General features: G+C 40.4%; 1 protein-coding gene across 1 annotated transcript; it reads right to left on the bottom strand.

Moving 5' to 3' along the window:
• Positions 1-14,475: 14,475 nt before the first annotated feature.
• LOC107483149 (uncharacterized) lies at positions 14,476-25,438 on the bottom strand. The gene is made up of 2 exons (XM_016103775.1): positions 24,353-25,438; positions 14,476-15,069 (listed from the first exon to the last, which is right to left on the bottom strand). The coding sequence occupies exons 1-2, from the start codon at positions 25,436-25,438 to the stop codon at positions 14,476-14,478; spliced, it is 1,680 nt and encodes a 559-aa protein (XP_015959261.1).
• Positions 25,439-26,188: the final 750 nt, after the last annotated feature.

The following is a 26,188-nucleotide window of genomic DNA, read 5'->3' on the forward strand; positions in this document are numbered from 1 at the left end:
TTTGGGCGTTTAACTCCAAGTTTTATGCCAGTTCCAGCGTTAAACGCTGGAAATTCTGAGGCTGATTTGCCACGCCGGTTCGGGCCATCAAATCTCGGGCAAAGTATGGACTATTATACATTGCTGGAAAGCCCAGGATGTCTACTTTCCAACTCCGTTGAGAGCGCGCCAATTGGGCTTCTGTAGCTCCAGAAAATCCACTTCGAGTGAAGGGAGGTCAGAATCCAACAGCATCTGCAGTCCTTTTCAGTCTCTGAATCAGATTTTTTGCTCAGGACCCTCAATTTCAGCCAGAAAATACCTGAAATCACAGAAAAAACACACAAACTCATAGTAAAGTCCAGAAAAGTGAATTTTAACTAAAAACTAATAAAAATATACTAAAAACTAACTAAAATATACTAAAAACATACTAAAAACAATGCCAAAAAGCGTATAAATTATCCGCTCATCAGTTTGCATGTGTGGCTCTCTCTTTTTTTTAAACGGAAAAACGCGTGCGGCTGCGCGCATGGTGTGCGGACGCATGGACGGGACAAAGGTTGTTCCCACGCACAGCCTGTGCACGTGCTGGGAACAGAGGGGGTGTTTAAGGGCGTGCATGCGCATGTTGCTGTGCGTACGCACGGGAACTGAAAAACAGGGGACCTGTGCGGACGCACAAGGCTGTGCACACGTACAGGTCTCTGTTCCTGCAACAAAAAATTATGCCTCCAAGGCATCAAACTTGAGATCCAAAACAGGTTTTCAAGTCCCAAAACATTACAAAGCTCCCAAAAACACATTATTTCACTAAAAAATACCTAGCAACCATTAAAATAAATCTAACCAACCAAGCAATATAGCCAATTATTCATGAAACGAAAAGGTAAAAGAGGAAAAGTTAGAATGATATTACCATGGTGGGGTGTCTCCCACCTAGCCCTTTGATTTATAGTCCTAAGTTGGACTTGGTAAGGAGATCCTTGTTAAGGCGGCTTATGCTTCCACTCCTCCTTGAATCTCCATCCGAGTTTGCTATTGATTTGACTTCCGGGGTCCCAAATGAATCGGATCAAAATTTTGAGAGACTTCAAGCTAGCAACTAGGATCCTTAAGTTTTGACTCATAAAACCAATGCCCGGATCCCATACTTGAGTTCCTCTATCACCATTGACATGCTTATGCACTACCCGGAATCCACTAATTTGAGTATTGCACCAAAAGTGCGCTTCAAATGTCATGTTGCCCTTTTGATGAACTTTCCATTCCATTGCCAATTAACATTCTTCCTATCACCATCAACTAGACTCTTTGTCCTTGTCCCGAGGTGGGTAAGAGAGTCCAAATTTTGAGGTTTCTCCTAGTCGAGAGTTCTCCTCCATGTTGATATACTTCTCTGCCCGTTCTTGTACCTCGTTTAGAGTCGTTGGATGCTTTTTTGATATGGAGTTGTTAAAGGGTCCTTCTCGCAGACCATTGATGAGACCCATGATGGCTGCTTATGTTGGCAGACTTTCTATGCCTAGACACGCCTTGTTGAATCTTTCCATGTAGTTGCGGAGGCTCTCCCGATCTCCTTGCTTAATCCCTAATTGGCTTGGGACATGTTTGGCTTTGTCTTTTTGGATGGAGAATCTGGCTAGGAACTTCTTGGCGAGGTCATCGAAGCTTGCTATTGACCTTGTGGCAAGCTGTCGAACCACTTTATTGCCGTTTTGGTTAAGGTGATCGGGAAAGCTTCATAGAGGATTGCATCTGAGGCATCCGTGAGATACATCCTACTTCTAAAATTGCTAAAATGATGGCTTGGATCCGATGTACCATCGTGTGGGGTCATGTCAGGAGCCTTGAAGTCCTTTGGGACTTTCTTTTTCATGATCTCTTTGGTGAATGGACCTTGGTCCTTATGTGTACTATCTTCCTGATTGGATCGAATGGTTTTAGATTTGAGATTGGCCTCGAGCTTTAGGAGCTTGTCGTCTAGCTTTCGACGTCGTCTTATTTCCCTTTGAAGGTCTCTTTTGGCTTCGCGCTGGTGTTCAGCTTCTTGTTCGAGCTACTTGAGACGGTCTTGCTGTTCTCGGAGGACATCTAGAATTTCTGTGTTTGGAGAATGCTTGTCTCCGTTTGGTTGAGATGTATCTTCCGGTGTGATGTTCGTGTTCTTATGCGGCATCCTTTCTTCTAAACCAGAGTTGTGATCATTGTCGAGGTTGTCCGCCGTGGTGATGGAATGACTTTCAAGTTCCCCGGCAATGGCACCAATGTTCCGGAGGTTACCTGAAACTGAAGGTCGATCTCGGACGAGATTTACGGTTGTGGCCGGAGCTGCCGTGTCCGACTTGTTGGACTTGGTGGTGCCTCTAATCCTTCGTCACCGGAGGTTGGTGGTACCTGCAAGAGACTCCGATGCTTAAGTTAGCACGAGCTTTAGGCAGGATTTTGTGTATAATTAGAGTATGAGTTATACCTGGGTGCTCCAATATATTTATAATGGTGTAGGGTGACCTTTCTAGAGATAAGTTAGCTATCTTATCTTATCCTTTGAGTGAAGTCATCTTATCCTTTAGGGGAACCGCCTTATCCTTCTAGGCTTTACTGCCTTTAGATTGGGTTGTGTTCCTTCGTTTAGGCCTGCTTTGGGCTCTTATGGCGATTTGGCCGAACTCTTTGAGAACAGGTCGAGATGACCCAACCTGAAGAGGTCGGTCGCTCTGGTCTTTAGTCAGCCCAGGTCACCTAGCTTGACCCGAGGTATGAACAGTTTCTAACCCCTTCTGCTCCTCTTCTTGCTTTTGGAGATGAGAGTAAAGATCTCTTTGTTCTTGCATGAAAGTTTGGAAAACTTCACTTAATAAAGGCGGTGGTGGAAGAGAGGGTTCATTATTTGGAGGAAAGATGTCATAGTTGGAAGGTGGTTCATATCAGTGAAAGTCTTAAGGTGGTGTATATGAAATTGGTGGTTCTTGGGAGTATTGGTATTGGAATGGCGGTGGTTCTAAGTATGGTTCATATGGTTGTTGGTATGGTGGAAATGGGTTAGGATCATATGGAGGTGTTTGGTGATATAGGGCTTGTGAGTAAGGTTGTTGAGGGCTATGTTGAGGGAAGGGGTCATATGCATATGGTGATTATGGTTGACAATCACAATGAGGGTCACCACACCCATTAGGTTGGTATGCATTAGGAGTTGGATTATACCTATAAGTAACCGGAGGAGGTTGTTGCCAAGAAGGTTGTCTATATGCTTGAGGCTCCTCCCACCTTTGATTTCCAAATCCTTGATGTAAACCTCCATTAAAATTTCCATTTCCTACAACATAGTTTGAACCAAACTCATAGCCAAAGAGATGAGAATTCATAGTAGAAAAGGAAAACAAAAACAAAACTATTAAGAGATAAAGAAACAAGAACATAGCTAGTGACTCAAACAAGCAAACAAACAAAGAGCAAACCTATTCACACTATCAACATATACACAATAACCAATAACAAGCACACATTACAATTTCCCAGCGACGGCGCCAAAAACTTGATGTGAAGATCACCGTCAGTTTAGAATTTTCACAAAATAATTCTGTTGATAGTATAGTTCTAAACTAACAAACAACCTTCAATCAAAATTTAATTTTTAGTTGTCACAAGTTCAACCCAATAAAAATAACCGAGAGTATTAGTCTCGGGTCGTTCTCCCTAGGAATTACAATGAGTGCTCAATTATTGGTTATGAGTTTCATGGGGTTGGGTTGATAAAACAAGAAATTAAATGACAAGAAAGTAAAGCAAACAACTAAGGATAACAAATACTAAAGAGGCATTCATGGCAAGAATTGAGAATTAAGGCTTTCTATCCTAGTCATTAATCATAACACAATAATTATCAAGAGGTAGAGCCTATTACGTTATCTTCACATCGGAAGAAAGTCAAATATGCCTAGTTAATCCTCATCCATAAGTAATGTTAATGGAAAGAAGATCAACTAACAACTCTAGATCACCAACATAAGTTGGGTATTAATGACTCAAGATTGCCTAATTTCTCTTTCCAAGCCAAGAATGCTCAAAATCTACTTTAAAGCCCAACCAATAATTTTGTCAAACACTTGGAAAGCATAAAAGAAAAGCATGATAAATTGCAAAAATAATAAAATCTACTACTACCAAATGTAAGAAAATAACAATGATGACTCAAACAAGCAAGAAAAGAACATAAAACATCAAATTGCATTAAATGAAATTCAAAGTAACAAGAGTATTCATGAACTAAAAAGTGGCTCAAATGAGAAATTAACAAGAAATAAGAGAACAAAGATGTAATAACAAGAAATTGCAAGGAAAACTAAATAAAAAAAGAAATAAAACCTAAATCTAAGAGAGTTTGACCTAATTCTAGAGAGAAGAAGGAGCTTCTCTCTCTAGAAAACTACCCTAAAACATGGTCCTAATCTACACTAATTGCTCCCCCTTTGTTTCCTCTTGTATTATGCATCAAATAGCCTTAGAAATGAGTTGGATTTAGGTATGGATGGCTCAAAAATCGCCCCCAACGTATTCACTTTAATGAGGTCACGTGACCAGTGTTATGCGTACGCATGGGTGACGCGTGCGCATCATTGGCAAAATTCTCTCTCACGCGTACGCGGTACCCGTGGATGATGTGCATGCATGGCCTTGAATGCAGCAAATCATCATTTCTTCATGAATTCTCCACTTTGCATGCTTTCCTCTTCATTCCTTCAATCCAATCTTTGCCTTCTAAACCTGAGATCACTTAACAAACATATCAAGGTATCAAATGGAATTAACGTGAATTAAATTTAGCTATTTTAAGGCCTAAAAAGCATGTTTTCACTCTTAAGCAAAAATTTAGGGAGAAATACAAACATGCTATTTCATTGAATAAATATGAGATAAGTTGATAAAATCCACCAAATTCAACACAAGATAAACCACAAAATTGGGATTTATCACCCACATAAAATCTACAATTCGATTTTAATATTGTACGAATTGGATCAGATTTGCAAACACTGCGGATATACGGATCGGAACCGATCCAAGAACACCCTTAAATGGAGCGGCACTACTTCTATATTTATATAGGTGGAATCCTTTGATAAATAATATCATCAATCTAGTAAGAGTTTTAACTCACCTTCCTAATTTTTTTATATAGCACAAAATCCTATACCTTAGTTTTCCAATTATTAAATAAATTGTTATTACCTATTAAACCTCAAAGCTAGTAGCCTAGTAGAATGAAGTTAGGTTCCCATAATTTAACAACAATATATTTTAATCTTATTTTAGCACTTGTCTCTTTAATTTTATCTTTTGACAAATCTTTAGTCAAATGGTACATTAGTAATTCTATTTACACCATCCTTGATGCGGAAAATCCACAAACTACTATCGGTAAGTATAGCAAGTTGTATCAAATAATACCACGTGAGTGGGTTATCGTTCACACGAGGATTCACAAACTAAGCAAGTGGTGGTCAAATGATTATTCTAGTTAGACAATCAAAAGTAGGTTCTTGAAATATTTAATACTAAAGCAGAGAATATAAATGAAAGTAATTGTAAATGTGTAGAGAGGTAATATGATGAGAAAAGCTAAGGTATCAGAGATATTTAAGTTTCAGGATCAACAATTATTGCTATCTACTTTAATCATGCAGAGATATAATTTATGGCAAACTCTAAGTAATCGAACCCCAATTCCTTGGCAATTCAATTTCTCCTAACCTAATCAACTGTTAATTCCTTGACCAATCAATTAGTTAAGAGATTAAATACAATTTCTAGTTTAAAGGCCACACAATTCTTAAGAACCAACCCTAATTGATTTTATGTCACTTATAAAATTAAGTTCAGACAGTTAAAGAATCATGAGAAAGAGTTCCTAGCTTAATTCCAAAAAATTAACCTTTCCAAGATAATAAAGGAATTCAATTCAAATTAAAGTTATTTTTCAATACACTCTAACCCTTAAGCTGAAGAATAAAACTCAATTCTTGAATAAAACATCAGTGCATTAATCAAAATAAAGGAACAATAACATTAATCTATCAAAATAAATAGGGCTTCTAACCTTAACAATGGGATTTTAATTGCTCATGGTGTAGAAAAATCAAAATCATAATAATTATTGTGTGTAAACGAAAACTGAACGAAAAAAGGAAGAGAATAAATCTGACACTGAGCCAATCTCCTCTTTTTAAAGTGAATCCACAATAATTCAATTCAAAAATTAAAATTCTCCTGAACATATCTTTTCTTTCATTTAATTCTAAGGGATTTTTTTCATTAATTGAGAGGATTTCTCAGGCTCTGGGTTTCGCATAACAGATGCCATTGAACGACACTTTAATCTCATCGAGCGCTATTTGAGGCTTTTCTTGTCTGGCACGTTGGCATTGAGCACAAGAGTAATGGCATCAAATGCCATCCTCAATTCAGTGTGGCGAAGGTGGGGGTAGAATGGCACTGGACGCAGGGGTTGGTGGCCCTGAATGCCACCCTTGATTCAATATGGTAAAGGTGAGTGTGTCTTGCGTTAAACGCTACTGCTGTAGCGCCAAACACCACGAGTCCAGAGAGAAATTGGTGTGACTCCTTGAGCGGTGTTTAATGCCGATACTGTGGTGCCAAACGCCAAGAGGACAGAGAGGAATTGGTGTGACTCCTTGAGTAGCGTTAGATGCCGCTGGTGCTGCGCCAGACGCAAGAGTCCAAAAAGTTGTCTCTATGGCTTTTCTCCTTCTCAATTCTTACCAAATCTTCATCCAATTCTATCTACAATCATCAAAATACTATAACAACTCAAAATAGCATCAATTGAAGTATAAATCACCTAATTTCTCTAGGAAATCACTAAATCATCACATGAATAATGAAGAAAAGATACTCATGATGCTCATACATCAATCTTCTATTAATTGCTTCACAAACTCATGTCTCAAACTTATATGTCTAGACTTTTAATTATAAACCTTATTATATGTTTGAGACATGGTTGATTCATGATTACAAAAGATTAAAATTGTTGTCGCTACTGTGGCAACAATTTTATATCATATAACAAAAATTTAAGCCATTTTGATTCTTTATCTGTGGTTGATAAAGCTACAAACTCAGCCTCCATTGTAGAATGTGAAATACATGTTTATTTTTTTGATATTTAACTTATTGTTTCATCACCTATGGTGAAAATTAATCATGAAGTGGAATAGTGTTCATACCCTGGGTCGAGCTGTCCGACCCGGGATGTCTTACAGACAAAGCGACCAACCTCTTCAGGTCAGGACGACCCGACCTCTTCTCAGAGAGCTCGGCCAAGTCAACAGGAAAGCCCAAAGAAGGGCCCTAACAGAGGACCACGTACCAAAACCCAAGGCAGTCCAAGCCCACAGGTAGAAGGGCGGTTCCTTTGAAGATAAGATGCCCTCACTCAAAAGATAAATATAAGATAAGATAACTAACTTATCTTATCTAAGAAGGTCACTCTACACTATTATAAATACCCTGGAGCACCCAGGTATAACTCATACTCTGATTCTACTCAATACCTGTTTAATACCCTTTCTAACTTAAGCATCGGAGTCCCTTGCAGGTACCCCCACCCTCTGGGGACGAAGGAATCCGCACCGACACCAAGTCCAACAAATCAGACACAGCAACTACGACCACTACAGAAGATCTCATCCGAGATCAACCTACAGTTTTAGGTAACCCTCGGAACACTGGTGCCGTTGTCGGGGAACCTGGAAGTCATCCCATCACCATGGCGAACGACCATGACAACGACCACACCTCAGATCTAGAAGAAAGAACGCCGCATAAAAACGCAGACGCCACCCCAAAAGATACTTCCCAAATCAACAACAAGAAGAACTCCCCAAACGAGGGAGCCATGGATGCATTTCAAGACCGGTTAAAATAACTTGAGGAAGAAGCCCTACGCCAACGAGAGGCCGAGAAGGACCTACAAAGGGAAATAAGGCAACGCCGGGAATTGGAGAATAAACTCCTAAAACTTGAATCCGATGTCAAGACGAAAGCCAGCCGATCCACTCCCGAAGATAGCACCCACAAGGAGCAAGACCCATTCACCAAGGAGATCATGAAGACAAAAATCCCAAAGGACTTTAAACTCCCAGGCATGACCTTATACGACGGCACTACAGATCCCAGCCATCATCTCAGCAACTTTAGAAGCAGAATGTATCTCACCGACGTCTCAAATACAGTTCGTTGCAAAGCCTTTCCAACAACTTTAACAAAAACAGCAATTAGATGGTTCGACAACCTCCCTCCTAGGTCCATCTCAAGATTTGACGACATGGCTAAGAAATTCCTGGCCAGATTCTCCATCCAAAAGGACAAAGCTAAACATGCTCCGAGTTTACTGGGAATCAGACAAGGAGAACGGGAAACCCTGTGCAACTACATGGAAAGATTCAACAAGACATGCATGGATATACAGAACCTACCAACAGAAGCCGCTATTATGGGCCTCATTAATGGCTTACGAGAAGGGCCCTTTAGTCAATCTATATCAAAAAAATACCCCACATCTCTGAACGAGGTGCAGGAACGAGCGGAAAAGTACATCAACATGGAGGAAAACTCCCGACTAGGAGAGACCTCGAAGGCCGGGTTCACCCCTCGGGATAAGGATAAAGATTCCAGAAAGAAGGAAGAGCGACATGGAGAGAAAATTAAACAATTACACCCCTCTTCGGGTGTCTCTTGTGGATGTATACAGAGAGGTTTGCAACACGAAAAAAATACCACCAGCTCGGCCACTCAAAGGCAAAAAAGGAGGAGGAAACCGTGCTGAATATTGTGAATACCATCGGATCCGTAGGCACTCCACCAATGAGTGTTTCGATTTAAAAAATGTCATAGAAAAGCTCGTACGAGAAGGAAAGCTAGATCGATATCTGGGCACCCATGATGATGAACAAAGAAAAAGAAGAAGAGTAGAAGATGTCGGACCAACTGCGCAATCATCTCGAACGCCAGAGAGACATGTCCACATGATACACGGCAGATTTGCCGGGGGATGAATCTCCAAATCATCTCGAAAAAGACATCTCAAAGACGTATATCACGTTGCAGGAAAGGAAGAAGCACCCGACATCCCGGCGATCACTTTTACAAAGGAAGACGCATCTAGCGTCGCATCAGGGCATGATGATCCCATGGTCATCACTATTATACTGGCAAATACAAATCTTCACCGCACGCTGATAGACTAGGGGAGTTCTGCCGAGATATTATTCAAAACGGCTTTCGACAAACTCGGCCTAGAAGAAAAAGAACTCAGAGCATATCTAGACAGCCTGTACGGGCTAGGCAATACCCCAATTCAACCGATGGGATACATCTCACTCCATATAACTTTTGGAAAAGGAAGTCGGTCAAGAACACTCAAAATAGATTACATCGTAGTCAACGTAAGTTCAGCCTACAATGCCCTAATAGGTCGGACAACGTTAAATCAGCTCGGCGCAATAGTCTCGACTCCGTATCTATGCATGAAATTCCCAACTGCAGGAGGAATAGCTACGATAAAAGCAGATCAGAGGATGGTGCACCGCTGTTACAATGAAAGTCTAAACCTCAGAGGAAGAGGAGAAGAATTCCACACAATTGAGCTCGGTGGAGTTCAGAGACGGGAAGAGCTTTGCCACAACCTGAAGGAGAAATAGAGAAAATCCAGATCAGAGATACCCCGAACCAAACAACCAATATCGGCACACTCCTAAAAGGAGACATAAAAGAATCACTCATACAGTTTCTACGAGACAACGCCGACCTCTTTGCATGGAAGGCCGCAGACATGCCAGGCATAAATCCCACGCTAATGTGCCACAAGCTAGCAGTCTTCCCGGGATCTCGGCCGGTACAACAAAGGCATAGAATGCTAGGACCAGAATGCTCTCAAGCTGTGGAAGAACAGGTACGAGCTCTACTAGAGGCAGGTTTTATAAGAGAAGTCAAATACCCGCTATGGCTTGCTAAGTCGTATTGGTAAAAAAGTCAAACGGGAAGTGGAGAATGTGTACTAACTATACCAATCTCAACAAAGCCTGTCCAAAAGATCTTTACCCGCTCCCAAACATCGACGCTCTGGTAGATGCCTCCTCCGGATATAAATACCTCTCCTTCATGGATGCATAATTGGGATATAACCAAATCCCAATGTACCCACTCGACTAAGAAAAAACCTCATTCTTAACCCCAAAGGCAAATTACTGCTACATTGTCATGCCCTTCGGTCTTAAAAACACGGGAGCCACTTACCAAAGATTAATGAACAAGGTTTTTTCGGATCACATCGGAAAGGTCATGGAAGTCTACGTGGACGACATGCTAGTAAAGACGCAAAACGAAGAGATGTTATTATCCGATCTGACACAAGTATTCAACACCATAAGACGACATGGCATGCAACTCAATCCCGCAAAATGCACCTTCGCAGTAGAAGCTGGTAAATTCTTGGGTTTTATGATCACAGAGAGATGAATCGAGGCAAATTCGGATAAGTGCAGGGCCATACTCGACATGAAAAGTCCAACTTGTGTCAAAGAGGTACAACAACTCAATGGGAGGTTGGCAGCCTTGTCCAGATTCCTGGCCGGATCAGCAATAAGATCTCTCCCCTTCTATGCCACTCTAAGGAAGGGAAAGGAGTTTGAATGGACAGTGGAATGCGAGCAAGCCTTCCAAGACTTCAAAAGATTCATGGGACGGCCACCTATACTAAGTCGGCCACGGGAAGGAGAACCACTCATATTGTACCTCACGGTGGGAAATCGGGCAATAGCCTCAGCATTGGTCCGAGAAGACAACAGCGGGCAACAACCCATATACTTTATCAGCAAAGCATTACAAGGATCCGAGCTGAACTACCAGAAAATAGAAAAGTTCGCTTACGCTCTCATACTAACATCACGACGACTTCGCCCATACTTCCAGTCTCGCACCATTAAAGTTTGAACCAACCAGCCCATAAAAGGGATCTTACAGAAAACAGACTTGGCAGGCAAATTTTTGTAATGGGCAGTCTAGTTATCCAAATTCGACCTTCAATACGAAACTCGGACGGCCATCAAATCACAATATCTGGCCGACTTCATTGCGGAATTCACAGACACACCGGAAATCCCCACAGAATGGAATCTATATGTGGATGGTTCCTCAAATAAAACGGGAAGTGGCATGGGCATAATAATTGAAAGTGACCAGGGAACCCAAATCGAACTCTCCCTCAAATTCGGGTTCCCTTCCTCAAACAATCAAGTGGAATATGAGGCACTACTAGCTGGTTTGAAGCTGGCTAGGGAGGTTGGAGCTCAAAAACTTATCATTTTCAGCGACTCACAGGTAGTTACTTCACAAATAGTAGGAAGCTACCAAGCCAAAGATCCCACTATGAAAAAGTACTTGGACAAAACCAGGGAACAGCTTGGACAATTCGAAGAGTATGAGATTCATCACATACCCCGAGAACAGAATGCCCAGGCCGATGCACTCTCAAAACTAGCCAGCACCAAACCATGAGGCAACAATAGAAGCCTCATCCAAGAAATTCTATAGAATCCATCAATCTCAGAAGAAGAAAAATTCCTAGCCATAACAGGTCACGATCAGGGATGGATGACTCCCATAATTAACTACTTCAGAATAGAAGCTCTCCCCACAGATGAGAAAGCGGCAAAGAGGTTAAAACGGGAAGCACAATACTATACCATCATAAATCATACTCTATACAAAAGAAGGATTTCAATACCACTGTTAAAATGCGTGCCGACTTCCAACACAAAAGATGTCCTAAAAGAAGTACACAGTGGCATTTGTGGCAATCACCTCGGAGCGCAGGCACTCGCCAAAAAACTACTTCGGGCAGAATTTTCTTGGCCAACTCTACAAAAAGAAGCCACAGAATTTGTAAGGATATGTTCACCATGTCAGAAACATGCCAACTTTCACACCGCCCCGCCAGAGGAACTCATCAGCGTGACCTCATCTTGGCCATTCGTAAAATGGGGACTCGATCTCCTCGGACCTTTTCCTCAAGGATCGGGACAAGTCAAATTCCTCATAGTAGGAATAGACTACTTCACAAAATGGATCGAGGTAGAACCCCTAGCCAACGCCACAGCTCAAAGAAGTCGAAAATTTCTATATAGAAACATCGTCACAAGGTTCGGAGTTCCATACTCCATCACTACAGACAATGGTACCTAGTTCACAGATGCAGGCTTCAGAAAACTAGCAGCTGACTTGAATATAAAACAACAATTCACCTCTGTTGAGCACCCTCAAGCCAATGGGCATGCTGAAGCTACTAACAAAGTTATATTAGCAGGGTTAAAACGGAGATTACAGGATGCAAAGGGAGCCTGGGCTGAGGAGCTCCCGCAAGTCCTATGGGCATATCGAACGATTCTACATTCCACGACAAAAGAGTCACCTTTCCGATTAGCTTATGGAATGGAGGCAATGATCCCAGTGGAGGTCGAAGAAGGATCACCCAGAGTAAACCATTTTAGCGAAAAAGCCAATTCCCAACTTCAAAGGGAAGAGCTTGACTTACTTCTGGAAATCCGAGAAAGAGCTCGGATAAGGGAAGAGGCATTGAAACGACGAATGGCCTCTAGATACAACCGAAAAGTAATACAGCGGGCCTTTGCTGAAAATGACCTCATCCTAATCCGAAACGACATAGGAACAACTCGACCTGGAGAAGGAAAGCTGGCAGCAAACTGGAAAGGACCCTTCCGAGTCATAGAAGTACTGGGAAATGGCTACTACAGGCTTTCCGAACTCGACGGGCGAGAGCTTCCTAGGTCATGGCACGCCTGCAACCTAAGAAGGTACTATAGCTAGGGATGATAAAAGATCTTGGACAAGGCGCGCTCTTTTTCCTGAAAAAGGTTTTTTTAACGAGGCGCCCAGCCAAGACCTACAAATCACCCGACTTAGGAAATTAACCCCCCATGTATATTTGCATTCTCTTTTAATAAAATTTGTTCAGATTCTCTACAAACGCTCAAGTCGCATTATTCTGAAACATTCATCGCCCGATTATAAAGCTACAAATCGACAGAAAGTGAAAACCAAATTCACTGCGCGATCACGATAAAGACCAAAGGTGAAAACCAAATTCATCAAAAGATTGACCAAACAAGGGTTAAAACCCAAATTCTACAAAATCGGCAAAGATGAAAACAGAATAATGCAAGAAGTTATAGAAAGTGATCCATAGAAAGGACCTGACGAGGTCCTAATAAAATGGATTGCTATAAAATAACCTAAAAACTGGCCGGCACAAAAAGTCGGACCAGCCACAACAACCCAAGTTATAAGTAAAGCCCTGGAAAGAGGTCTAGCCAACCCTATAAAAGAGGATTACTATAACTTCGAAGAGCCCGACATGATGAAGTCGGACTCCTACAAAAGTTACAAAAGGTAATCCCTGAAAGAGACCTGAACAAGGTCCAAGAAAGAGGATTATCAAGTAACTCGACAGGGCCCGACATGACGGAGTCGGCCCAGAAAGATAAGTTACAAAGATAATCCCTGAAAGAGACCTGAACAAGGTCCAAGAAAGAGGATTATCAAGTAACTCGACAGGGCCCGACATGACGAAGTCGGCCCAAAAAGATAAGTTACAAAGATAATCCCTGAAAGAGACTTGAACATGGTCCAAGAAAGAGGATTATCAAGTAACTCGACAGGGCCCGACATGACGAAGTCGGCCCAGAAAGATAAGTTATAAAGATAATCCCTGAAAGAGACCTAAACAAGGTCCAAGAAAGAGGATTATCAAGTAACTCGACAGGGCCCGACATGACGAAGTCGGCCCAGAAGGATAAGTTATAAAGATAATCCCTGAAAGAGACCTGAACAAGGTCCAAGAAAGAGGATTATCAAGTAACTCGACGAGGGCCCGACATGACGAAGTCGGCCCAGAAAGATAAGTTATAAAGATAATCCCTGAAAGAGACCTAAACAAGGTCCAAGAAAGAGGAATATCAAATAACTCGACAGGGCCCGACATGACGAAGTCGGCCCAGAAAGATAAGTTACAAAGATAATCCCTGAAAGAGACCTGAACAAGGTCCAAGAAAGAGGATTACCAAGTAACTCGACAGGACCCGACATGATAAAGTCAGGCGTAGGACACACAAATTACAAAAATAGTCCCCAAAAGAGACCTAAATGAGGTCCAAAAAGGAGGATTACAAACAAAACCAAGCCAAAGAATCAAGCTGATCATGTCGGACAAAATCCCAGCCTACGAAGGTACCAAGACGAGTCCAAGCAGACATGATATAAAAACTACTAAGTTATGATAATAGCAAGCTTCAGAGGCCACCAAAATCAGCCCCGGAAGCTCGGAAACTACTTTGTTTTTCAAAATAAAGTTGCTAAACAAGCAACCAAAAGAAGTATCAACAGTCAGCAAAACACCATTTACAAGATAAAGAGTTCAAAACCCTCAGCCAGTTGTGCGGCAGCCGCCAGACCAACAGCCCGGGCCTTTTCCCCCTTCAGCTCCTTTTCCAGCTCGGCCACTTTAACCTCGAGCTCCTCCTTCAAACCCTTAATTCGGTCAAACTCTGATTTCGCCTCCTCCATAAAAGCCTTGGTAGCATGGATAGAAAGATCTTGAGCAGTTCGGTATAAAGCCACTCCCATGTGTGCCAGTGTAATACCACTCCGAGTAATAAAGTCTAAATGACGAAGAATGGATACATCGTCAGTAGGCATGACACCATAGGGAGCAATCTGTTGGTCTACAAACCCAACTGCATCAAAGTCGGGAGCACCAAGGTTAAACGGCTCGATAGTCCGAGGTCTTTTTGGAGGAGGAGCGACTGAAGGAGCAAAGGTACCAACTGAAGTCTGAGGCGGATCGACCAAACAAACCTGGGGAGTCGGGATCATCCTCCTTGGCCCAGGAGAGCTCAGGATAGACGGCTTCGACAAAACCTGGGAGGACCCTTCTCCGACCACCTTGGCCGGGACGTTCTGAGCCGCGGTAGCCTTCCTCGCCTTCTTAAAGGCCTTCAGTGAGTCATTATTCTTCGACATCTCTGAAAAACAAGAAAAATACAACGACTTATGAATATCCAGAAAAGAAAGCAGAAAACAAAAGACATGGGAACACAGTTTATAAAATACCCAGCATAGCACGAATCAAGGATGGATCTCCCAGAAATTTCTTGGTCTCAAGATGAGGAGGTTCCCCCCAAATATCCTCCAAAGCAACGACAAAGACCTGCTCGACCTCGTCTAACATCTCCCAGGTATACCTAGACACAACTACATTCCTCTGCCACTCTAAAGGAAAACAAGGCTCGCCATTCTCATCCAGGAAGAAAGGACGAGCTCCTTCAACGGCTTGGATCTTGAAAAAGTAATTCTTAAAATCGCGGAAAGACTCATCATACATGGAGAAGACTTTATATCCCTGGTCTGACCTAAAAGAAATCCAAGAAGCTTTCTTTTTGGTAGTTCCAAGCTTGGTCAACACGAATAGATACAGAAAAAGGGTTAAAGAGGGCTTAACACCGAATTCATGACAAACCATCTGAAAAATCTTAATAAAACCCCAAGAATTCGGATGAAGCTGAGATGGGGCCACGTTACAAGACCACAATAGGTCAGTCTCAAAGGAAGTAAAAGGAAGGGTAATATCCATCTGGCTAAAGAAGAAATCGTATGCATAAAAGAAAGGATGTTCCCCCTGGGTCGGAATAGGAAAACAGACCCTGTCATCAGAATTGGGTGCCACCAACTCATAGTTGCTTCTTGATTCTCACTACTACATATCCGATGGTGTTTCCTAAGCTCCGTGCAGAATTCCGCATTAGCTAGGGATACACATAGCAACACCAGGGAGTCCAACCAGTCGGACATCCCCTCAGGAACCTTAGAGGACGCCTCGACAATATTTTTGCGAGACGACATGGCCAACTAATCCTACGAACAAAAGGAAACAAGTTACTAACCCAAAAAACAAATTCGGACAAAATGGAAACAACTCGGATAAACGTGACCTTAAGCACACAAAACAGCAAAAGGAAAACCCCAAGATGCACACCAAGGTCCAGGAGCATCCTTTGGAGGCAATGACAGAGTGAAATCTCAGAAAAAGCCACAAAAGATAAAACTCTCTCCCAAAGAAATAGCATCCCAAGGAGAAAAAGATGAAGAGTAAGAGAAAGGTCATCAACTAGTATAGCAAAATCATCAATGAAGTAAACAACTTATCAAAGGAGCAACCTTTTTTCAAAACTACAGTACGAAAATCAAACGACAAACACACAAAGCTCCAAACAGAAATCAGAATTGGGAAAAACACCCAAAGCAAAAGAAGATCAGGAAATAGGGCATCACAATAATAAACCAAGTACAGAAACAAGGAAAAAATTCAAGCTTCGCAACATACAAAATCAGAACATCATCAAAAGAATCAAAAACAAAGCAGCAGAAATAAACAGTGAAGAGAAAGCAAAAACCAACCTGGAAGAAGGAAGAAAGCTTTGAAAAGGAGCAGCGAAGAATCGACCACGAAGTGGAAGCACCAAGCGAATGCAAAAGTGTCACAAAGAGAAAACGAGAAATGCAGGACAGGAAACGGCGAAAAAGAAGGGAAGTTACAGGGAAAAGAAAACCGTCTCTTGGATACAAAATTTGAATAAAAGAAACCAAGAGAAATGGGGCATTAAAAACCAATTAATGAGGGCATTAAAACCCTCGCACATTCCCAAGGTTAGGACGCTAATACAAAAGTGCGCGCTCTCAGAGGAAGTGAAATGTTCTGCATTCAAAAAAGAACTCTACAAAAATAAAGTCGACAAAATGCTCGAGTTCGGCTTCACCTGAGAAGGTTCGAAGTCCTAAAAACTGAAACTCTACCTCCAAATAAAGACCGAACTCAAGCAGGGGCACTGTTCATACCCTGGGTCAAGCTGTCCGACCCGGGATGTTCTACAAACAAAGCGACCGACCTCTTCTCAGAGAGCTCGGCCAAGTCAACAGGAAAGCCCAAAGAAGGGCCCTAACAGAGGACTGCGTACCAAAACCCAAGGCAGTCCAAGCCCACAGGGAGAAGGGCGGTTCCTTTGAAGATAAGATGACCTCATTCAAAAGATAAAGATAAAATAAGATAACTAACTTATCTTATTTAAGAAGGTCACTCTACACTATTATAAATACGCTGGAGCATCCAGGTGTAACTCATACTCTGATTCTACTCAATACCTGTTTAATACCCTTGCTAACTTAAGCATCGGAGTCCCTTGCAGGTACCTCCCACCCTCTGGGGACGAAGGAATCAGCACCGCCACCAAGTCCAACAAATCGGACACAGCAACTCCGACCATTACAGAAGATCTCATCCAAGATCGAGCTACAGTTTCAGGTAACCCTCGGAACAAATAGTTATCACCAAAATTTTAATTCAATTTTCACCTGAATAACGTTCCAAAACTACAGGATAATCACTATAATATAATCTCAAATTTATGATTTTTTTTAAGATAATCAAAAACTCTTGTTATAACGTTTTAATATTGATTGCTAGGCTTCTTTGTAAATCTTGATAATTTACACATAGTAAATAGTATGTTAGATCTAGTAAAATACATTACATACATTAAATTCCCTATAACATTAGTATATTCTAATTGTGCTACAAGTCTCCTCATGCTTTCTTCTAATTTAAAATTATGATTATAGGATATATTGAATTCTTTAATTGTGAGATGATCAAATTTTTTCAATACCTTTTTTATATATGAGATTGACTTAAGATAAAGTCAATTTTATTCTTATGCATTTTTATGTTTAATATTATCAACTTCATTCAAATTTTTTATTTTGAATTTAAAAGTTAGATACTCCTTTGTTATTCGAATTCTTTTTATATTTGTTTCACTAATTAACATATCATCAACATACAAACAAATGATTACTACATAATCCTTAATAAACTTTGAGTAAATATATTTATCTACACTATTATGTGAAAAGCATCTGATAGCACCACTAAATCAAACTTCACATGCCATTGTTTAGACACTAGTTTTAAGTCGTACAAAGACTTAACTAATTTACAAATTTTCTATTCGTTGTAACAAGTAGTCTTTTGGTTGCTCTATATAAATTTTTTTATTAAGATCTCCATTTAAAAAAATTATTTTAACATCTGGTTGATGTATGTGAAACTTAGGAATGAATACTAAGGTTATAAGAGTCTTAATAGAATTCATTCATTTCTTAGGTGTGTATGTGTCAAAATAGTCTAGACCTTCTTTTTGTCTAAACTCCTTGACGACTAACCTTGCTTTAAATATTTGTAGCGAGTCATCAGTGCTATACTTTCTTCTGAATACCCACTTGCATCTTATATGCTTTGATCCTAGGAGAAACTCAACTAAGACACAAGTATTATTTGATAATATTGAGTCTATTTCATCATTTGTTGCTTCTTTTTAAATAGTAGAATTTTCAAAAGCCATGACCTCTTTGAATGTTTGAGGATCACATTTTATGTTAATTACAATAGGAATCTTATTTGTTACAAAATCTCTAGTTTTTTCTACCAAAGAAGTAATATTGTGAGAAGAAATAAAATTTGGACCCAACTGATGTACGGAAACTTGTCTCTCAACAAATTTCCCTTCGGCAAGTATACCGAATTGTCGTCAAGTAAAAACTCACAATAGACTGAGGTCGAATCCCACAGGGATTAACGGATTAAGCAATCAGTGGTTAATTGATTATCCTAGTTAGACGAATCATATTGGAGTGATAAGTAACAAGGAAATGTAAATGGCATAAAAGTAAAGAAAGCAATAAAGTGCAGAAAAGTAAAATGGCAAGAAAAGTAAATGTAAGAACTAAAAATAAAATTAACATTAGGATCAAGAGATATTGCAGTCCACCAGATCAAGTTCATTCTCATCTCTTCCTCAATCAATGCATTCATTGATCTCCTTGGCAATCTTAAATGATTAGATCCCAATTCCTTGGCAATCCAATCTTTCTAAGCTAGAACAATTTCCCAATTCCTTGATTTAATTGCTCATGGGAAGAGATGAAGTTTGGTCACTGATTATACCACACACATTCATAGATCAAAGTATTGGTAGGATTAAATGTCACAATATCCATCCAACCCCCAACCTAATCCAATGTGAGAGAGCATTTCTAGCATGATTTCCTCATTCCTCTTCCAAGGTTCAGAGGAAATCCAAGTATGAGCAATTTCTCTTCCGAGATAATTACTCAATTAGATGAAGATCGAAAGCTCTCTAGTAAAATCAAGAGAAAAGAAAGAAGAAGAAGAATAAAAACTACAACTGATCCATTAAATCACAATAGAGCTCTCTAACCCAATGAAAATAGTTAGTTGTTCATTGCTCTACCAAATAGAAAAGAAAGAAAGTGCAGAAAATAAAGATGAAGATTAAAACTGAAATTGAAACTTCAATGTTCATAAATGAAAAGTACAAACTAAAATTTAACTACTACTAAGAAAAGGAAAAAAAAAGAGAAAAGGAAGAAGAGTGTAGGAGGGGAGGGAGTCCGAAGACCCATCTTCAATCCCCGGCTCCCAGAATTCCTTGAATATAAAAACTAAGGCCCTTATATAGGCTCTCCTAAATTACAAAATGAAATAAAATTAAAAGCAAATTACAATTAAATAAAAATTCCTATTCTAGATGCTTCTTATGGCCTTGATTGGTTGACATTTGTGGGCTTGCTTCCTTGAGGTTGGGTGGTCCTTGAAAGAAAAGTGAATAAAGTTGAGGTCCAGGTGGTAATCGTTAGTGTTACCGTTAGAAGTACCAATGCTACAAGTGTGGCGTTAGTACTGATGTTAGTGTGGCTAACGTCACACTTGCTACCCAGTTGGTGTTTTTGGGGCTTAAAAGATGCCTATTGTTTGTGCTCCAATTTCATGCCCACTGATGTGTGAAAAACGATCCATCACAAAACTCACCGGCAAGTGTACCGGATCGCATCAAGTAATAAAATTCACGGGAGTAAGGTCGATCCCACAGGGATTGAAGGATTGAGCAATTTTAGTTCAGTGGTTGATTTAGTCAAGCGAATCAAGTATTGGTTGAGTGATTTTGTATCCAACAGTAAGTAAATAGCAGTAAATGTAAAGGGAGAGGGATGAATTGTAGAAATTAAAAAGAATTGAAAGTAAAGGTGCTGAATCTTAAAGAACAAGAAATTTAATGACTGAAACTTAAAGTGCAAGAAATGTAAATTGCAGTAACTTAAAGTGCAAGAAATATAAATTGCTTGAATGGAAAAGGGATTTGAGGACTGGGAATTCATAATTTAAGCAATGGAAATTAAATTGCAACAATTATCAAAGTAAGAAATGATTTGAATTCAACTAGATATCAAACAGAAAATAGAAATTAAATTGCAGCAGTGGTTCAACAGAAGAACCAAAAGGAAAATTGGATCTCAGGACTTCAGAGACTAGATAGCAAAGTCTAGATCTCAATTTCCTTCCCAGATCCAAGTTCACAAAGCAATTAAAGAGAAATTGAAGATTGAAGCAGTAAAGGAAATTTAATTCAACTCAATTATGCAGTAGGAAAATCAAAGAGATCTTGAATGGAGATTGAGACAGAAATTCCTCAATTCTTCACACCCAAGACTCAAACAAGAAAAGTAAAAAGTGCTCAAGCAAGAACGAGGAAGAAGAGAGATCAATTCTCCTTCCCAATTCTCTAAAATCTCAGTTCCAAGCTCTCAACGAAAAATCAAGTCTAAAGATGTGAAAATTAAAAAATAAAAAAGAAGGTCCTAATTACATCAAACTATCTCCTATTTATACACTTTCTATTCTTGGATTTTGGAATGTGGATGGGCTTTTTATTTGGTGAAGAAATGAACTAAATTGGATTTTTAATCCAATTTTCAGCCCGTGAGAAAGTAGCTTTTAGGAGGCTGCCCTGCCCTTGTGGAGGGCAGAGCAGGGAAATTGTGTGATGAAGCCTCGTGCATGTGTGTGCTGCGTCAGGATGCTGCCCTGCCCTTGTGGAGGGCAGGGCAGTGTTGCCATGGTGCGCCTTGCCTTGCTACCCGTGCGTCCATGTTGTGCGCCAAGTGCTCAAGCCCGTGCCAATTTGTGCGCTGGCCATGCACCAAGAAATGCTGCCCTGCCCTTGTGGAGGGCAGGGCAATGTTGCCAATGGGTGAAGTCCCAAGTTCGAAACTCGGTGGAGGCACACGCTGCTCCTTTTTCCTTGGTTTTCTTGGCACCAAAGTAACGCCTAGTTCCTTGCTTCCTCATGGTGCTGTGTTCGATTCTTGGAGATTGAAAACAAGCTAAGTTTTGCTTGTTTTCCTTGTATTGAGCGCTACTCCTTTCCTCCTTGTTCTCGGGTTCGAAACCCATAGGAAACACTAAGAAGCAATTTCCTTTGAATTATTTTTCATGAAAGCCCGATATTGCTCTTGAGGAGGGCAGGGCAGAGTTTTTGCTTCCTTTGGTCCTTGGCATAGAATTGTGCTCCGCCCTTATTGTGGGTAGGGCAGTGATGCTTTTAAGGCTTGGTTCATTATGCTGCTCTCCTGGAGGGCAATGTGCTCTTGTGGAGGGCAGTGTTTGCTTCTTCCTTCTATGTTGCACCACACTTCTCATCTCTTGGCCACACTTCTTAAGCCACGTTTTTCTTCTTTTCTTCCTTTCTTCACCTACCAGAAACCAAAACAACCAATCAAAGTATCTCTAAACTCATAAGGTTTATAATTCATTAAAAATCAATAAATTTTAGCTCAAACCTCATGATTTAGCATCAATTTAATGGTGGTTGTTTGATTTAAAGAACTCATGCTTTTTCATTCCAAATTACTTACTTAGGATGCAAGAAAGTGCATAAAGACTAGTGAAACAAGTGAAATTAGCTTGAAAAATGGGTATATGATGACTTGTCATAAGCACCATTCTGGGTGTTTAACGCCAAAAACGGGCACCAGACTGGCGTTTAACGCCAGAAAAGGGCAAGAAGCTGGCGTTAAACGCCAAAAATGGGCAGCAACCTGGCGTTTAACGCCAGGATTGGCACTCAAAGGGGCGTTTACACGCCAAAACGGTGCAGGAATGCATGTGTCCTAGGGTCCAAGCTATTGGTGTCCAGCCTTTATTCTTTGTTTTTCTTGCCACATTGGCTTTTTCTACTTCCTTTTCTTTCTGTTTTATTTTTGTTCTCAAGGGCTTTTTCTTTACTGATAGGAACCTTTATGACAGCAAGCTAGCTCACACTTCAATGAAAATTATATTATGCAGCAATTATTTCATGAGTTATGCATTTAATCAAACACATATACCACCATTAACTTCCATTCTAACTTATGCAACATTGGATATTTACTTTCTAATTCAAACAATTCTCTTTTATTCAAGCATCTGGGAAACAAAACAAAATTTTAAAGCTAAGTGATGAATGACAAGCACTTATGCAAATAAGCATTCTTAACAAACAATTCCACTTGCAACCAAGTAAACACTTTAGCGAGACATATAAGAGTTCCCAAATCAAAACAATTCACAACAGTACAGATTAAGTTTAGATACAACCTTTGAAGTTGTAGCCCTTTAGTTCTTCTAGATACAACCTTTGAAGTTGCAGCCCTTTGATTCTTCCTTCTGTTGTGTTCTCTTTGAGTTAAGATGCATAATATCTTCAATTGTTGACTCATGTCCTGCATAATTCTCAAAAATTGCTTGCTTCTCAAGCCCTTAAGTGCATGGTTAGTATGCATAAATTGAGTGTGGCTCTTGGATTTATTTTGGTGTGGGAACACCAAACTTAATTGCTTGCCACTTCCTTTGATGCAACAAGTTAACCATATGTGAAACCTTGTGTTCTTGCTAAAGGTTATGGAATTAAAGCTAGAAAGCAGTTAAATAGTTGGATAATTTATTTGATTGCTTGGAGCTAGCATTATGCAAGAGGTGAGAATGTGTTTTTAAATGAGATTTTTGGTGGAACACTAAACTTAGAATCTTTCATTCTTCCTTGAATTATTTTGGTGTGCAACACCAAACTTAGCTCCTTGCAATGCATACCAATTATTCAACATTTTTATTGAAAAAGCTATGAAAAGAAAACTACCTCCAGTTGGGTTGCCTCCCAACAAGCGCTTCTTTATTGTCATTAGCTTGACATCCTCCATTCTTTGATCATGGAGGCTGAAAATCATAGTGCCTCAGCTTTTCACCTCTTACTGTGAACTTCCTTCCGGTCTCCTCTTTGATGATCTCTAGGAGTTCAAGTGAAAGGACTTGGTTCACAGTGTAGTATTCAGACACTTGTGGAGACACCTTCATTGGTTGGGTGTTTAACATCACTTTATCCCCTGGTGAGAAGCCTTCAGTGGGGATCTTCTTGTTTCTCCACCCTCTTGGCCTCTTCTTTTTTTCTTTCTCAAAAGATATTCCCTGCCTTGGTGGTTCTTTATCTGGGATGTTAAATTTCTCATCTGGGGGCTTTGGATCTAGTTCTTCCTTGATTTCTTTGGTTTGTTGCACCATCTCTACTGCTTTCAAGCATGGATTTAGAAGTCTTGGAGTTAACTCATTGACTGCCTCCCTCAGGCTTTGATCTCTGGCCTTATCCTTCATACAATCTTCTTCTTGGGTAGGCTCATGCATGGTTTTAAAAACATGGAATGCTAGGTGCTCATTATGCACTCTTAGCAACAATTACTCTTTTTCAGCATCTATCAATGCTCTGCCCGTAGCTAGGAAAGGCCTCCCCAAGATGATGGGAGTGTTAGGGTCCTCTTCTATATCTGAGATAACAAAGTCAGCAGGGAGAAAGAATTTTCCCACTTTTATCAACACATTCTCCACAACTCCCAATGCTTGCTTAATGGATTTGTCAGCCATTTGGAGAACTATTCGTGTGGATTTCAGCTCAGAAATTTGAAGTTTCCTCATTAGAGACAAAGGCATCAAGTTTATGCTTGCACCGAGGTCACAGAATGACTTCTCAATTGTTATGTTTCCTATGGTGCAAGGTATGTAAAAACTCCCAGGATCATCTTTCTTCTCTGGCAACTCTCTTTGGAGGATAGCACTACATTCCTTTGTCATCTCAACAATCTATACTTCCTTTAGGGATCTTTTGTTTGTGAGTACTTCTTTCGTAAATTTGGCATATAGTGGCATATGTTCAAGTACTTCCAAGAAAGGAATATTGATGCTGAGCGTCTTGAATATGTCCAGGAATTTTGAGTATTGCTTATCCTCATTTTCTTTTTTAAACCTCTGAGGGTATGGAAGTTTGGGGACACAAGGATTCACTTCTTCCCTCTTCTCTTGTAATTTTGATTCAAGGATGTTCTTGTCTCCCTTTGAGATTTGTGCCTTCTTAGTTGTCTGATCCTTTTCACTTTTGTCCTCTATTTCTTCTTGTGGAACTTCTCTGTTGTGTTCTTCTTGATTGATGGCTTCCTTCTCCCTAGTCTCTTCACTTTCCACTATAATTGCTTTGCACTCCTCCCATTTTGTGGCTTTTCCTTTGTCCCTTGGGTGTTCTTCAATGACATTGGGGAAGGTATTTGCTCTCTTCTCACCCATTTCTGAGATTTGCTTAGCCATTTGCCTCATGTGTCTCTCAAGGTTTCTGATTGAGGCCTCTTGGTTTTTGAATGCCAGGGCCTGATCTTTCCTTGCAGTTTCCTGATCTTGTCTTGCCATCTCTTGATTTTTCATGAGTTTCTCCATCATTTTCTCTAGACTTGAGATTCTTTGAGAGTCTGGATTTGGTTGTGATTGTGTGAAATGAAATGGTTGTTGTTGGAAGTTGTTTGAATTAATTGTGGGGGTACTTTGAGGGTGGGATGTGGATGTAGAAAAGTTATTCTGGTGGTTTTGTGAGTTGTTATGGGATTGGTGGTATGTGTTTTGTGGGTTTTTGAATTGGTTAGTATTATTGAATAAATGGCTTTGGTTGTTTGTGTTGCTAATGCTACTATAGTTGAAGTCCCTTTGTCCTTGATTCTGGTACTCACCCCACTTTGAATTAGAATGAGTCTTCCAGGGTGTCTTGTGTGCATCACCATGAAAATTGTGTTGTAATGAACTTGAAGTGTTATTCATGCATTGCACCTGCTCAGAGCTTTGTTGCTCATAATTGAATGTCCCTAAACTTTCTTCAGATTGATTCCACCCATGTGAGGTTTGAGATTGGCGTTGTGTGTTTACTGCAGCACCTTGCAGTCCATCAATTTTCTTGGCCATCATTTCTATTTGTTGCTGAAGCTGTTGATGCATCTGTTTATTTTGTGCCAAGAGAACATCAACACCTTCAAGTTCCAACACATCCTTTCTAGGGGCTGGTTGGCGTTGCCTTTGATGACCATAGAAGTATTGATTGTTTGCCACCATGTCTATGAGGTTTTAGGCTTCCTCTATTGTCTTCATTAATTGCAAAGAACCTCCTACTGAATGGTCTAGTGCTTCCTGAGCTTTCAGAGTCAATCCTTCATAGAAGTTTTGAAGTTTATCCCAATCTTTGAACATTTCTAGTGGACACTTCCTGAGTAAAGCTCTTTATCTTTCCCATGCATCATACAATGACTCTCCATCCATCTGAGTGAATGTTTGGACCTCTGTTTTGAGTCTGATAATCCTTTGGGGAGGATAGAACTTGGCTAGGAATTTGCTCACTAAGTCTTCCCAATTATTGATGCTTTCTCTGGGAAATGTCTCTAGCCATTGAGTGGCCTTACCCTTCAGAGAGAATGGAAACAACAGTAGCTTGTAGATGTCTGGATGCACACCACTTGTTTTGACAGTTTCACAAATCCTGAGGAAGATGGATAAGTGTTGGTTTGGATCTTCAAGTGGACTTCCTCCATAGGAGCAATTGTTCTGCACCAGAGTGATAAGTTGAGGCTTCAACTCAAAATTATTTGCATGAACATTAGGAGTGAGTATGCTACTCCCGCAGTTTCTTGCATTGGGGATAGTGTAAGAAGCCAACACCCTTCTTGCAGGCTAGGTATTGTTGCTCACTCCCTCTTCACGCACCTCAGCCTCCATGACTTGCAACAATCACAAACAAAGCAAATGAAACATGAACATTCTAGTGCTAGAATGTGGTTAGAGGGTTAGGTGACACAATGTGTCAAACAG

The sequence above is a fragment of the Arachis duranensis genome, chromosome 1 (genome assembly GCF_000817695.3).
Source record: "Arachis duranensis cultivar V14167 chromosome 1, aradu.V14167.gnm2.J7QH, whole genome shotgun sequence".
In the NCBI taxonomy this organism is placed as follows: Eukaryota; Viridiplantae; Streptophyta; class Magnoliopsida; order Fabales; family Fabaceae; genus Arachis; species Arachis duranensis.

What these genes read in the sequence shown, in the direction of transcription:
- LOC107483149 (XM_016103775.1), bottom strand. Translation starts at nt 25,438, where the DNA reads ATGGTGGCAAACAATCAATACTTCTATGGTCATCAAAGGCAACGCCAA. An exon ending in TACAAGAGAAGAGGGAAGAA is followed by an intron (nt 15,070 to 24,352) that starts GTGAATCCTTGT and finishes GACTCACTGAAG; the next exon opens with GCCTTTAAGAAGGCGAGGAA.